General features: G+C 44.6%; 1 protein-coding gene across 1 annotated transcript in view; it reads left to right on the top strand.

Moving 5' to 3' along the window:
* Positions 1-3,606: 3,606 nt before the first annotated feature.
* Positions 3,607-15,024, top strand: part of ELAVL3 (ELAV like RNA binding protein 3) — a gene marked incomplete at its 5' end in the record, with an annotated part of 105,340 nt that continues 93,922 nt past the window's right edge. Inside the window, one exon of the mRNA XM_083351594.1 lies at positions 3,607-3,768. Within this exon, the coding sequence (XP_083207720.1) occupies positions 3,607-3,768 (162 nt within the window). The remainder of the gene's footprint in view (positions 3,769-15,024) is intronic.

Here is a 15,024-nt window from a genome sequence, read left to right on the forward strand (position 1 = left end):
CAGATCATCATTATTAATAGTAGGAGTAATAATAGTATGTTCTGCATTTTTAAGTGCAAAATCTGTTTCCACTCATGAATGTGATGGGATTCTTGCATATATTACTGATGCATTCAAATTCTACTTTAAGGAATTCCTAAGAGACCAGAATGGGTTTTGAAAGGGAAAGTAAATCTACAAAATAAAGAAGGCTAACAGAAAGTAGTCCTGCTCTATGAGCAGAAGTTTTCTGATATGGACTATTCATTTTATATAAACAATGCTAGTTTTAAGTATCCCAAAATTTTATTAGTTCATAATCATGAGCAAATGATTAAATGATTGCTAGAAATAAAAGGATTCAAATAAATTTTCTTCAAAATAAGATCCACTCACTAAAGAAACACTCAGTATTATGACCTCTCATTATTAAGTCTAGATCAAATCTTTGGGACGTCCTAGAAATCATAGCCTTAAAGCAGGGGTGTCAAACTCAATTTCATTGAGGGCCGCATCAGCATTGCGGTTGCCCTCAAGGGGCCGGGTGGGTATGGCCAGGGTGGGTGTGGCCTACTGGGTGGGCGTGGCTAGAGTGTGTATGGCCTATTGGGTGGGCGTGGCCAGCTCTACATCGTTCACATCAAGGATGCCTATGGGGGCCTGGGCAGGAGTGGGACAGATCTGAGGGTCTCTGGGCCAGGGCCAAGGCAGTGGGGGCCGTTCCCTCACTGTTTCCAGGATGACTTCGCGGGCCACATGAAACCACTTCGCGGGCCAGATCCGGCCCCCGGGCCTTGCGTTTGACATGTCTGCCTTAAAGCCACTAGAGCCAAAACTTCTTGGTAGCATTGTCTTAGCTTGTTTCTTGGGGGAAATGTCTTTGATTATTTGTGGGCATGTCTTTTTTCTCTTATGGCTATATGGCTTTGAACTTTGAGACTCACAATTCTTGAGAACATACTTCACACAGAGCTGGATGATACAAGTTACCTGTCTTTAATCAGGTGTTCTCCATAAAAGTGGGGATTGTATTTTAAGTCTGCATGTACAGAGGGGTAAGTTGGAGAAGAATGCTGTAGCATTTCCAAGCAATCTCTCTGTCTCTGTCTCCATCCACAACCCATTGCCTGTAACTAATGTCACGAGTTCCATTTCCGTTTCCACTTCTGACTGCCTCCAGCATATTACACAAGATGTTCTGCAGGGATAGAGTGAAATGAGTTAGGAGAAGCCTAATGAAATATTATTTGCACATATGGGCTTTCAGCCCAGCATCAAATAAAGGATGACTTTCTTCTCCCCAATTCAGATAAGCACAGCAAGGCTAATGGGTTTATGTACACCAATAGGATGGACAGGGGAAATTCTCCCAAACAAAATTCAAAGATGTATTCAAATGGTATTTGGGTAAGATCCAATAAAGAGGGTTCAAAAACATGGTAGTAGTAAAGATGCCAGCACAAAAGTGAAGGCTAGAGAAGTTTAAGTAAAGAATATAGGAAGCAGACACATTGAGCATGTTTTTATGTGTGAAATAATGGAAGAACAAAGTGGGAATGTTGTCAACTTGTGAGAGAGGCAGGAAACAGCCAACCAACAAAAGCTTACATGAAACAGAAATTAAAAGAGGCAGATGAGGGGGTGCAGTAGAAACCCAGGAATGCTCAGAATAAATTGCAACAGCAGCAGGGAAGCAGCACTATTCTCTATGTTTTGATTTAGGGAGTCCTCAGTGGAGTGTTTTAGGACAGTTGAAGTTAGATTAACTGACTTTGGTGTGTCCAAATTTGCTGTGTTCCCAAATTGCAGCCATCTTATAAATCAGATTTTCCAAATCTGGCTAACCAGTATTTGCCAGGTTGAGGAAGGTCAGCAGCTCACTATAAAAAGGTTTGATTATGAGGGTCAAGGGCTTTTTTTTTTGGAGGAAACCAACAGAATGGCTACACTGCTAGTTAGGGAAAGTAACTAGGCAGTTTAGCCATTTTATACTCAAGAAGACCAAATCCAGTTGTCCAATTTGGGAAATAGCTTTCCAATAGCAGAAAATGAGGACTGGTGCAAAGGGCAAAAACCCCTAGTAAACTGGAAGTGTTATCTCCAGCCTGGCCTCTTCCTCTCTTTTCCCGTAAAAAGCAAATGAGAAAGGAGTAGCCAGCCCAAACACTCATTTCCTATTTAAAATATTTCTATAGCTACACGAATGGGAATACTTTATTTTGTGGGTATTCTAAGAGAAAGTTTGCTATGTTTTTTTTTTTATTCTGAGGAGGAAAGTTAGAGGCTGGAACAAGTAAAGCCAAAGCTTTGCATAGTGATGAGGAAGAGACGTGCTCCCCCTGGTGGAGGGAAGTATGGGAGCAAGCATTCAATTCCAAAAGCAAACCACTTTTCCTCTGGTATACCTAAGTTATGGGAGACATTTAGGATGAATCATATGGGGCCCAAAATCATTGAGAATATATGGTGTTAAATCTGATTGTACAAAACTGCCTTCTATGTTGGGTATTCAACCATCATATAGCCACAGAGTCCTCTGTGTCTCCATGGGGGTTTCTCTAGAAAGGAAACCCCTTGCCCGAGTTTCTGGTTGGTGGCTAGGCTAATGATTAGAACTGAGACTTTCAACATGCAAAGCATTGGCTACATTACAAAACTGCAGCTATTCATGAATTGCACGTTGGCTTCATGATTTACCATATAGTTGGGACAGTCCACTGTGGAAGCCTGAAAGAGCCCCCATTAAATGACAGGGCTTATCTTGGCTACAGGAAATATGCCATCCCTTACCACTCATATACTTCATTACTCCCAGCCCTTCTGATCAAAATGACTGCACTCTGTGAAATTCTCTCCCCCGAGTTGTTCAGGTTGTTAAAACAACCGTCAGGTCCTCACTCCAGGAGCAGCTGCATCTTGGCAACTATTGTCACCATGTGCTTGCAGCTGAAAGGGATTTTCTCCAGCCTGGCTGACTGTGATGACTTCGTGGATGGCTTAGGATTGCAGACAACCCATTTCCTCTTGGAGTTCCCTCTTAGTGGATGAGGTCCTGGCTTAAATTCCCTGTGAGATGGTCTCACGAGGTCGATGGATCGTTAAGGTGCTTCCAAGTGAAAGGCAGGACGCAGAGATGCAATCATATGATCTTTATTTAACGATAGATTAGAGTGAAAGAATTACTTGGCATGGAGGCATCCATGCCTGCATGTGAGAGAGAACAAAAGAACAGAAGTAGACTAGAAGAGAGCAGAACTAGAAGAAGGAGCAGCCCCTTGAGCAGAGGTATTTATGGGGGGTCTCAGCCCCTCCCTAACCATAAAACTCTCTCGCCAATGGGGATGCAGGGGCCGGGGACCCCTGACTCACCAGTGGAAGCAAAGAAGCCTCTTTGCTCCCATCTGATGACCTTTTTGGGTAACTGCCATGGCTGGCACAAAACATCTAACATTCCCACTTTGAGCAGATATAGGAGTAACTCCCTGAGAAGGACTGATTGGATGGATGCAATCAGTTTTGGTTCCTCTCTGCTGCAGTGTAATCTGTGTGGCTTGCAGATCTTCCCCGTGGAATAGGCCCAGCGCAGCTATAATTCACCGGATGTGGATACCAAACCGTTACCTAGTTATGCATGCGTGCGTGTCTCTCTTCTTCTCTCCCCTGGGACTAAGCGTGATCCTCTCCATTCCTCTCTTCTCTCTCTCTCTCTCTCCATTAGAAATGGAAACATTACTGAAAATGAGCAGATGTCCACAAGATCCAGACCGATATTTCCTGAGTACAAATGAGGTAGGGGCCATGCCTAGCATTCCTTAAACCAGTTTTATTTTCAAATGTTCCCACCCACCTGAAACCAGGGCCAGTGACCTGTAAACTTGAAGTGGAAGAGATCAGTCCTCAGAGGCCAACAGAAGAGGTGTCTGTTTCAGAATGATGAACGTTGGTCCTCCTGGTAGGGAGAAATTCAGCTGTGGGGTACCAGATGGATGGAAACCCCTGGCAGGCAGGCAGTGTGTGTTGTGTGTGTGTCCTTTTCACTGGCTGCTTTGCATAGAGGTTGATGGGGCAAATAGACATTGAAGGACCAGGATGGGGGGATGAGCTCTCTTGATTACAGTGGAGAAACGATCCACAGGGAAGCCAAAGAGAGTAATGGATGTTAGTTTTCTGAAAGCCATGGGCAGTATCCCTCATAAACAGGCTGCTCAGTGTTGCATAGCAAGGTGGGAGGGAGTAAAAAAGCGGTGAGATACACCTCTAATGAGACTTTCTAGAAGCAGGGAAGGGATAGAGAACACCTGAAAACAAAATGTCTCCAGAGAACTGAGGGATTGTTGCTGGTGGAATAGGACTCCCAGGTTCTGATCTCAGTTTTGGTATTAGGTGTGCTTGTGTGAGAAAATGCAAAGCGTTTGGACCCAGTGATAGGAAAGGATTGTTCTGAGCTTGGAGGAAGATATGATAGAGGAAATTGTTTGTTCATGGGCTTCTTCCATTATTATAAGGACTGCCAAGAAAGAACAAATGCCCTTTGCTGCTGCTGCTGTATTCAGCCTTCAATCCCAATTCAACAATCTCTTGGTGAGATTAAACTAAATAAGCTTAAAGAATACAGTATGAATTAGTGTGTTACAGAAGTTATATGGATAACTCTTGATGGAAAACCTCATTTTAAATCATAATTCAGCTGCTGAATCATGTGCTGGGCCTCTGCAGATCTCTCTTTTCAGCTCCAGTTATTCTGTCTGTAAAGGGGAAACAGAAATATTCATTGCCTTATAGAATATGGAAAAATGGAGATGATGACTGCAAAAAGTGCTTAAGAACTGCTATATAAATGATAGCCAGTCACTAAGTGAGGCATTCAGCTAAAAAATGTATTCACTACTATCAGGAGCTGGAGAAAAATCTTGTTGCATGGAGTACTTCTGTGGAAGAATTCCAGATATATCTTAGAAGTAGCAGACTGGGGGATGGGTCATTTGATTGGTGCTTCAGATTTAGCAATGGACTATTTTTTTCCTGTAAAATAATGCTCAGATTAGTCCTATTCCTAATATTTGGGGGAATGTGCGACAAGTCAGAAGTGCCATCCTTTGAATCAAAGTAGGCCTATTCTTCTGTGGAGCAATTTTTATTCTCCACAGAATAAAACTGAAGTAGGCAAAACTTCAGTTCCAGGTCAGGAAAAAAGAGAAAGTTTAAGTGACAATATAAGATCAAAACCAAAATGGCTATTATTCACTCCATTCCCACCAACCTCTATGGATTTAGGTGGTGGGTTTCTATTTTTCAGCCCAAACAGTTCAATTTGGTCTGGTGATCATGGAAGCATCTTTTGAATACACTTGGAACCAGGCTAAATTATGGAAGAGAGATTAATAATATTCAAAGATCTATAAGGAAATAGATTTCAGAAGATAAATAATTCAAGAAGAGCTTCCAATATATAAATGTATCCTACATACTACAAATGTATCACCAAGGACAAAAAAACAACAAAAACTGAAGCCAATAAGGGCATGACTTCAGATAATATCCTAGTATCTTGTTGACCTTGATTAATTTTGAAAAACAAATCAAATTTAGACCTGATTTGTCCTTGAAGAGGACACCACCAGGAAGACCTAGGGCTGTTTGGTAGACTAGAAAAAAAATATCCTGGAAGAAGTCTGCCTATAGTAAACCAATACTGTTGCCATGAAAAGAGCACGAATATGTTGCCAAAATTAAATCAAACAACTCTATTTTAGAATCTACAAGAAATCTGCTCCAGCTTGTTCCATAAAGAAATGGAGATCTTACTATAAAGATATTGCCCAAATTCTCAAGTTCTTTGTGTTGTGTTGGTATATAGCATTGTATGAGTCATAACCAGAATAGCTGTTTTATAAAGAAGAAAAGGATAAGAGATGGAAGGAAGGACAAATCTGAAGCTACTCTACAATCCTAGACTTATCTAGAAGCAAATTTGATTGAACACAATATGACTTTAAATATTCAAAGGATTACACTAAGTAAAAACTGTGGCCAGCTTGAGATGTTATTGTTAACTATGCCTCAACAAGTCTAACTTTTTAATTCTCCAATTATTCTTATGCCTGGCTCATTGACTTCAGTTGCAAGAAGCAATGTATTTGGAACACACAGGCCCTGAAATGAAGTCTACCAGCAGGTTTCAGAGACACCAGGTGTCTATGTATACTATGTTTAACTAGAGTACCGTTCTGAGATAACCTTTAAAGCCAAATGAAAAGGGGACAATATTGTAAAAAAAATCCAACACTTTCTTGTTGCCAGAGTAAAATAAGTCTGCAACTTTCAGTTTTTGTAACTTTAAATTCTATGTGTTTTATGTGAGTTAACAGGGATATTTCACATTATCAAACACCTTAGCGCACTCTCCAGCTAAGCAGAAACCACATGGCTCTTTTCTGTATGCATTTTTCCAGAAAAGAGCAGAATGGGACCTTGCATGAAAAAAAAAACTCCTTTGGTTCAATCCCCAAACCTCCAAGAGGGGCAAGAAAAATTCCTGCAGGCAAGTAAACCTCAATGGGAATTATAATGCCACAAGGTAGCAGAAGGGTTGGGCCAGTGCTAAAGCAGCAATGCCTTGAAACAAAATGCAAGAATGTGATACACGACTAGTTTTGCCGTGCTACTCAATATGGGAACCTGTCTTAAAAACTGTTGAGATTCAATTCAGTCAGAAGGGTACCTGAGGTTCGTGCTCATCCCTGGAGTGGATGTAGCATTTGCTCACAACTGAATCGCTTGCTTCTCAGTTCTCTTAAATGAAAGAAGAAGAAAAAGAGAACGAGGAAATCACGTGAGGTCCATCTTGGGGCAACTGAGCGAGCCTCTCCGCGAGGGCGGCCTTTGTGTCTCCCCGAGAACCCCAGGACGCCAGGGGAAGAACAGGGGCGTCTCTGAAAACGCACCTTGAACTCGCTCTCCGTCCGCTTTCCAGGCAGGCCCGGCCCCGGGCATTTTGCAGCCCCGCTTGCCGTGCCGAGCATCCTTGCCGCTCTTGCAATGGACGCCGAAGGGCAATTCATGGCCGCACTTGCTGCCTCTGAATGTGGCGTTCCAGCTTCCCCGTCAGGCTTGCCAGGGCCCTATTGGAATCCGTCTCCCCGCATTCGTTCCCCCACCCAACCCCGCTTTCCGGGGCGACCAGTATGATCCTTCCCAGCCCCCCCTTGTCTCCCCCTAAATGGCGTCTTGCTCAGTTTTATCTCCTCCCCGCGACGCTAGTGGTTTGAACGCCCACCCGAAGACTCTTCTCTGAAGACACTCGGAGCATCTGAAGATAAGGGAAAGAAGGGCAATGGTGGGGCGGGGGGGGGGGGGGGGGAAAGACTCTTTCTCCCGAGCATTAGGCTCCCACTAACATTAATCCTCCCCTGTCGGCTTCTCCTCGTCGAAGTGGAGGGTTCTAAAGACGCGGGGAGGGGTGCGGCTACGCGACGGGTTGTATCCACCAACCAATGAGTGGGGGCCCTGGCAGTGCGGGGTTCATAAAACCTTCTGGCCCGGTAGGCGGAGTGGGGGGGCATAAAAAGGCTGAGGGGGTCGAAGAGACGAACCCAGCTGCCGCGCCCCCCATGGACTAGCGCCTTGTCTGAGCCTAAGATAGGCCTCGAGGGGGGCCTGGAAGGAAGAGCGCCCGCCCATCCCCCTCCTCCCCCCTCGTCAATATCTCCGGGTGTAAATAGTCAAGGGCGTTTAAAGGAGCATTGTGTGCTCCTTCGCGGGTCGGTCGCCTGCGTCTGTCCTTCCTCCGTTTTTTTTAACTCTTATTCCTTTTCCTTTAAATCTTTTTCCTTTAAATATCCACCCTAACCTGCTTCTTTTCTTCTCCCTCCCACCCGCGTTTTTTCTTTTTCGTTTTTGGTTTGTTTCTTTCCAGAGATTTGGCACGCTTTCCTAAATCCCAGTTTGACGCCTGCGATTTCCCCTTCGCTTAGGTTCCTTCCCTTCCTCTACCCCAAGAAGGGAATTGGTTTGGTCAAGAGCGGGTTTCTTTCCATTACCGCGCAACCATTTTTATTCTCTTTCTTCCCCTCCGCACGGGCGGACCCCCCTTTTGTATGCGCCACTGCAGTTGGGGGGGTCCAGATCGCCATCGATCGGGAAGACAGAGCGACCCCTCCCGCACGCGGGACCAATCCGTTCCGACCCGCCCCACCCGGGGAGGACGAAGAAGCCCGATTGTACGGCAGTCCGCGTCCTCCGAGGAGCCGCCGCCGCCCGGCTGGACCCCGGCGCTCCCCCAGCATGGTCACTGTAGGTATTTCGCGTTTCCGTCATTCCTGTGTATGCCTTTGGTGAGGAGTAGATGGGGATCTCACCCCACTATGGGGCTCTTTGGCCTGGAAGGGCGAGGGAAACCGAAATCTTGGGGGCGGCGGAGAGGGCGAGCAGATTCGCATCCCCCCCCTGCGTTTAGGCGAGGTGGGCTTCGAGGGGTACAGCATAAAATCCCCCCCGGGGTCCCCTACCCGCGATGAAAGGCGCAAATGTGCATGGGGAATTCACACCCACACCTGAGCCAGGCTGCGTCGTGTGGGTTGGAAAGGGCGAGCGCGGATCTTGGGAATTGTGGTCGGTGGCGAGGTGGAACTGATGGCGTGTGAACGAGAGCCAGGACCGTCGCTTCCATTCTAACGCGACGGGGTCGGCTAGTTGTAGGCTTTTCTTTCCGCGCTGGGGTGGGGAAGGGCGAATGGTTATGCGGATAAAATAATCACCCATTCACTTCTCTACCCGTCGTGGTCGAGGTCATTCCGGAAGGAAAGATAAAGGACATCTTATCACCGCCGCCCTCCCACGCCGCGAGCAGTAGGGCCCCCATTGACGCCTAATCGGGCGGCGTGAAATTCGGACTAGGGTGTGTCTCTCCTCCAGTCTCTGCGTGTTTTCAGGGGGAGGGGGAGAAAGACAGCCGAGATCTTTGGGGAGGGTCTCTTTGGGAGGGGTGCCCAAGGAGACCTTGCCCCAGCCGGCTGCGCATTTCCGCAGAGCTTCGAAGGGTCATTTTGTGCACCTCCTTCGCCTTGGGCTGTCCGCACATCCCCGGCGGGTAACCGCTTGTGCCTTGCGCACGTCGGGATCCTGCAGGTGAGGCGCTGTCTCTGCGGGGTTGGAGCGCCTCGGGTTGCCTTGACAGAGAGGCGGCCGCCCGCGGAAATGGGGGCTACAGGGGGCCTTTTCCAGTCTCACTCTCCGACACGCATCTCCAGGCGTCAAAGCCCAGTTAACGGCCGACACCTTCGGCTCATTGGAGCAGGGGTCGGACGGGAAAGAGGCTTGGAGATGAGATACAGGGAAAGGGGAAAGAAGCTGCTAGAACCGATCCCGTTGCAACGTGCCTCGGTCTAGATCCTGCATTTCTAGGGTGCCGCCGCCCTACTCTCCCGTAGAAGAGACGCGAGTGGAGAAGGGACGCGGTGCTCCCTCCCGGCCGCGTTGCATGTCGCGGCTTACTTGTAAATGCCAGCTCTTTTCCTTCGCGAAGACGCCTCTCCCCACCCCACCACCACCACACACCCCGCCACCGTTTCTGCTTAGCGTAGACGGTCCCATTTCGTCAGCCCCACCCCACAAGCTAGAGAGAGTCTGCCGAAGGCAGCATTGCAACTGAACAATAGGAGCTGGGAGCAGCCTAGGGGAGAGGTCGAAGTACCTCCTCCGCGCCCATTCGGCTTGCACTAAACTGTTGCAAATGCTCATCCCCTGGCTGTGAAGAGGAGGAATGAGGCGGGAGGAGGGGGTGGAAAGGTGAAAGAAGGAATGGGAAGGAAGAAATGTGTAGATCTGAGATGGAGGAAAACCTGGTGCATGAGATGGTGATGTTGGGAGCCATGGAGGGCAGGCAGCAAGATCCGAATGGCTTTGGAGGTGCAAGAGGGACGCCTGGCAGACAGGGTGGATGCAAAATGACCACATTTCTCCCTTTGCAAGAGGCAAGATGAACACTTTCAAGAAATCCTTGAGGCAAGAGAAACAGACCCTTTGGACACAAAGCCACATTGACCTTGTCATAATTGCTCTGGGTTCCCCCCACCCCCCTTTCCTTGCCGCAATGCATACCTCACCCTTTGGAAATATGGCTTGCTGAGAAAGGGGGGGGTGTATGGTGGGGTGGTTAACATGGATGTGGCTTCTGTATTCTGCAAGAGCCACCTGCCTTGTGCCAGAGAGGGAAGTAGTGAGAAAAGCCACAGGGTCAGCAATGCAGCAGAGAGCTGGTGAGCCAGAGATGGAGAGGAAAGTGGATTCTTCAAATTGCAAGCAGAAGGATGGGGTGTGTGCTGGAGTGAGAAGGACTGGGGGGGGGGGCTTTTGCAGCCAACGTGTGGGAGTGCCTTTTCTGTACAGTTGCTGTGATTTAGCAGAAGGGGGCAGGTAGGTTATTCCATTCATTATTTTAGGTCCCCACCTCTCTCACTGGCAGGGAAAACCCAGATTTTTTCTCTTTTACTACCCTCCCTTAAGTTGTAAAGGGGTGAGAAACAGTGACTGAGTGATGCTGCATCAACACAGGTGTAAAGAAAGAGGCTATTTTCTTCCAAAATGGGGCAGCTAGAATTACTGGTGTGGCCTGAAATTGAACTTCTTGGATTTATGTTAGATCAGGAGTCTTCAAACTTGGCCCTTTTATGACTTGTGGACTTCAACTCCCAGAATTCCTCAGTCAGCGTGCCTGGCTGAGGAATTCTGGGAGTTGAAGTCCACAAGTCATAAAAGGGCCAAGTTTGAAGACCCTGTGTTAGATGAAGTTGTGCAGGTCACAGATAACACATGAAGTAGAAAAATTACAGAATAACATTCAGTTTAGTCTGTAAGATGCTGTTTCTTTCTTTACCGTTGTAACAGCAATAAAATCACTTATCTGAAATTTAACTTAGACATCCTTACAGTAGTGGGCTGATCCTCCTAACAAGCTGTGAAAGTCACTATTTCTCTTTTGCAAAAAGGTGAATTGAGGTTGGGTTGAATTTGTGGCAATATATAGTCCATCAGAACAAAATAGTTCTGTTTGTATTCTAACAGTGGCTTTGTTACTGGGATTGAATGAAGCTGAGCTGACAGGTTTTATTCCCTGAGCTTGCTAGTACTGTGATAGGAAACATGGATGTCAGAGAGCAGGTCATCCATACTGAACAACACTAAAATGTTTTAAATGGACCCCAATACATTTTATGGGAAGAAGGCCTTGTTAATCTATGGTATCCAAAAGATAGGAGACTGGCAGCACCTATTCAGGCTAACAAATTTTATTGAAAAGCATCCATTTTTATGACTCCATTTGATCTGAAGAAGAGAGCAGCAGCTCACAAAAGCTTATGCCTCTTTAATATAATTTATAAGTTTGAAAAGGTATTACCTGTCTCCTTTTAATACATGGTTCTTCAAATGGGAATGAAGGTTAGTGTGTCTTTCTGTCAATACATGTTTTCCTTCTCACAATTATCATATTTTTTTCCAATCCATCCTTTTAATTCTAGGTTTTCCCCCCCTTCTACATCTCTCTCTTCCCATACCTCACCTAAAAACCATTTTTTGATAAATACCACTCCATTTTACAATGAAACTGTAAGACAAGTTTTGCATCATTCAGGGTGAGAAACAGGAGCATGAAAATGAGGACAAACATGTTTGTGGAAAGAAACTGAGATACAAAAGGCCGCTAGGATCTTCCAGTCAAAATACTGGGTTAAACAGTGTCCTCTTTTAGCTTCCAGGATGTGTGTGCATTAGTTACAGGAAGGATATCTTTACTGGGTTTGAGCGGGAAGTACAAGCTTAGCCCCCAGCTTTAAAATGAGCTTGGTGACAGGAAATTGGGGTTCTATCCCAATTGGGGTTTTATCCTTCAAGCTAAAAGGGTTGGGAAGCAGGACTCCTGGGTCCCATTAGTTAATATACACAGCTTGGGTGGTGGTGGGGGGGGACCAAACAGCTGTCAGTCTTTACCAATAGGTGTGGCTGCCTCCCCCCTCTTTCCTGGGGGGGGGGAAAGGATGCTATTCTTACTCTGAATTTCTAGCAGCATGCTGTTTTTCCCCCTAGAATGATCTAAAAAGAACAAAAAAAAAAGGTCAATAACTTAGTATTGCTAAAAATGCCTCTGTCAACAAGGTCTTAAAAGGGGGTGTGACTCCTATTGTTTAAAGAGTCTGATTTCTTTTTCTGGTGCAATACCTTGAATCTTTTTAAAGAGGACATTTTCAAAAGATTCTTAGTCTTGGAAATTAATGACAACCCCTAGCAAACTTTCATTTGAGCATCCAGAACTTATTTGTGTTAATTACTCTATCTCCCAATTTTTATTCCAATGGAACACTTCATTCAAAATAGTTCATTAAAAATGTTTGTGGCTTCAGTGCCAGCTGCTGAGTTCTTCTCCCCTTATTTTTCTTTCTTTCTGCACTATCTAGCTTTACAAAAAACTCTGCAGGAGCAGAAAGCTTCCACACTCTCCGCTATTTGGAAAACGTATTGCTTGGATTCTCATCATATTCTACTTCCTCCTGATGTTTCTCATATCTTTGGATAGCATGATGGGTGGTATATAAATTTAATAAATAAAGAAAATAATGCTTTCCAACTCTCCCTCCCCCCAAGCATATGTTGTATACACAACCCTGCACCCAGATCAGTGAGCAGCATTCTGTAGAAAATCTTGAGTGCAAAATAATGAATGAATGATAATCCTGCAAGTAAAATACCAAACAGTGCTGCATGGGGCAAAAAAAGACTTCGCTTATTGTGAGCAAAGTGGGACTGGACTGCAATCCTTGTAAGTCCTTAGTTGAAGGTGTAATTAAGTTAGCAGGACTAGTGAAAGTGCACAGGCATAGGATTGCATTGTGAATTCCGTGAGTACTTGGCCTCTCAGCATTCTGAAAAGTGCTGGGCAAAAATGACTGCTTTTATTTGTTCTGGTATAAATCAGTCTCCAGCTTCAGACATACTCTCTTGGGAGGTGGGGCAGCCTCTGAGGAGCAGAAAAGACCTAACAGAACCACATGGTATTTATTGAGGTCAGCTCCAGGGTTCATTTGGCTGTCTCACAGATAAAACTTAAGAATGCTCCGTGAGGCACATTATGATCAGCTCTGCTTCTAGTCCGCTTAATTTAGAATGGTAGTTGTGCATCTTTGAGTTTTCCCCATTAAAGCATATGCTATTTTCCACCATTACTTTCTTAAGGACATATATTTCTGCCTATTGATTGTACTCCTTAAGTCTTCTGAGAAGTTTCCCACCCTAAATTGATGTTTCCACATTTCAAATCATTCCTGTACTTTGTCAATCTCAGCTTTTAGCATCTATACTTTAATAAATGGAGCAATTTATTTTGAATTGATATGCTGATTTGCAACTCATAAATTATATAGTTTTGGTGGTTTTCCACATCCATTCAGAAATATCCACTCACAGCAGTGGATACATTACACTGGGAAAAAGGTAACCTTTATGCTATCTTGAATCTGATTGGAAATTTTGAAGATATCAGAAAAAACTTTCATTGAGAAGGGAGTGTTACTCCTTGAAAATAGAAACTAAATTTCCAGAAAATCAATGACCTGACTTGGAAGTTAGTTCTTTCTAGTTGTTTTTTGTTGCTCCATGGTGTGATTGTACATCTTTCACATTGTTTCCAGTTGACCTTTAGGGCAGGATGAACAGCCTGCACTTCCTTTGGAACCCTTCTGGCTGCAATTGCTGAAAACTGTGATGGCCCAGTTTCTTGCTGTTATCAGAGAAGCAGATGAAAACTGTAGTCTAGGCCTTAAAACAAATATGTCACCATTAAAAAAGAAAGAAAACCCGACTCCTACCCACAGGTATGGTATGAATCCACCCACTCAACTTTCTCCAAAATAATAAGGGCAGCAACTGGCTACAAAAATAATGTGCATCCCTTATTTAGAAGAATGAGTTTTCTAGATGATTTGGGGGTGATTGATTGCTCAGATGATGAATTTTGGCAGCAGCAGTTTTTGATGATTGCTTGTTATTCCAGAACTTAGACCATGGCTGCAAGGAAGCTAGTAGGGTCTACTATACACTGCTCTATAACAAAAGGAAAGATGCAGACATTTTTTTTAGGCTGAAAACTAATATTTATAAGTGGCATAGCTGAAACTGCATTTGAAAAAAAAGAGATTTGATCAAAACTAAATGTTCTTTCATTCATATTTTAATTTTACATTATATCTTGATCTAATTATATTCTCATAAAGTTGATATGTGATTATTTCCTATGTATGTAATAATATTTCCTTTTTGATATGTTAACATCATAGTTGGTAGTAAATTTGGGAGAGGTTTAGAAGCTGTGCCAAGGGTGGCTTAGCTGTGTATCTTGGATGAAAACAGACCCAAGAAACAGCTATCCTGACTCTCCTTTAGTCCTTCCAAAGACATCAGTCCCACAATTTCTGTAGCAATATGGGGGCCTTGGCTTATTTTACTGAAGGGTAATGCTTCATTTGTAATATCCTTTCTATGCAAAGGATCATTACCTGTAATGATTTCTGTCCTGAATCAGGCAGCCTTCTAATTGCGTGGTGTTCTAAAGTATTTTAGTAAATGCTCTGTGAAGGACTATATTTTGCTGTATTCAGTCTTTGCCAGCATATTGCTTTATAATCTCTTAAACTTGCTGAGCTCCACTTTTTTGCTTTAATGGGAGCCTATAATGCTCTTGCTTCTTCTGGCATTTAATTGCTCTCCTGGATTGGTCTGTTGTTCCTGGGACTTTGTGGTGCTCTCTTGCTTGCTGCTTAATGTGGTGTATCCAGACTTCATATTGAGTAACTGGAATGAAATGAAGGTTTAATAAGAGCAGTCTGTCTACAGAGCCTGCTCCCAAAGAAGGAGGATGTTTGGATTTTTACTCAAAGCTGCCTGGTGGTGATGGTGGGCTAGAAGTGGCTGTGGGCAAGATCACACTCAAAAATCTTCTTTCTCTTTGTGAGGGGATCTTGCTGGCATTGATGATGTTTCCTAGTTTGGGTAATGTAA

The sequence above is a fragment of the Vipera ursinii genome (genome assembly GCF_947247035.1).
Source record: "Vipera ursinii genome assembly, chromosome: 2".
Classification (NCBI taxonomy): Eukaryota; Metazoa; Chordata; class Lepidosauria; order Squamata; family Viperidae; genus Vipera; species Vipera ursinii.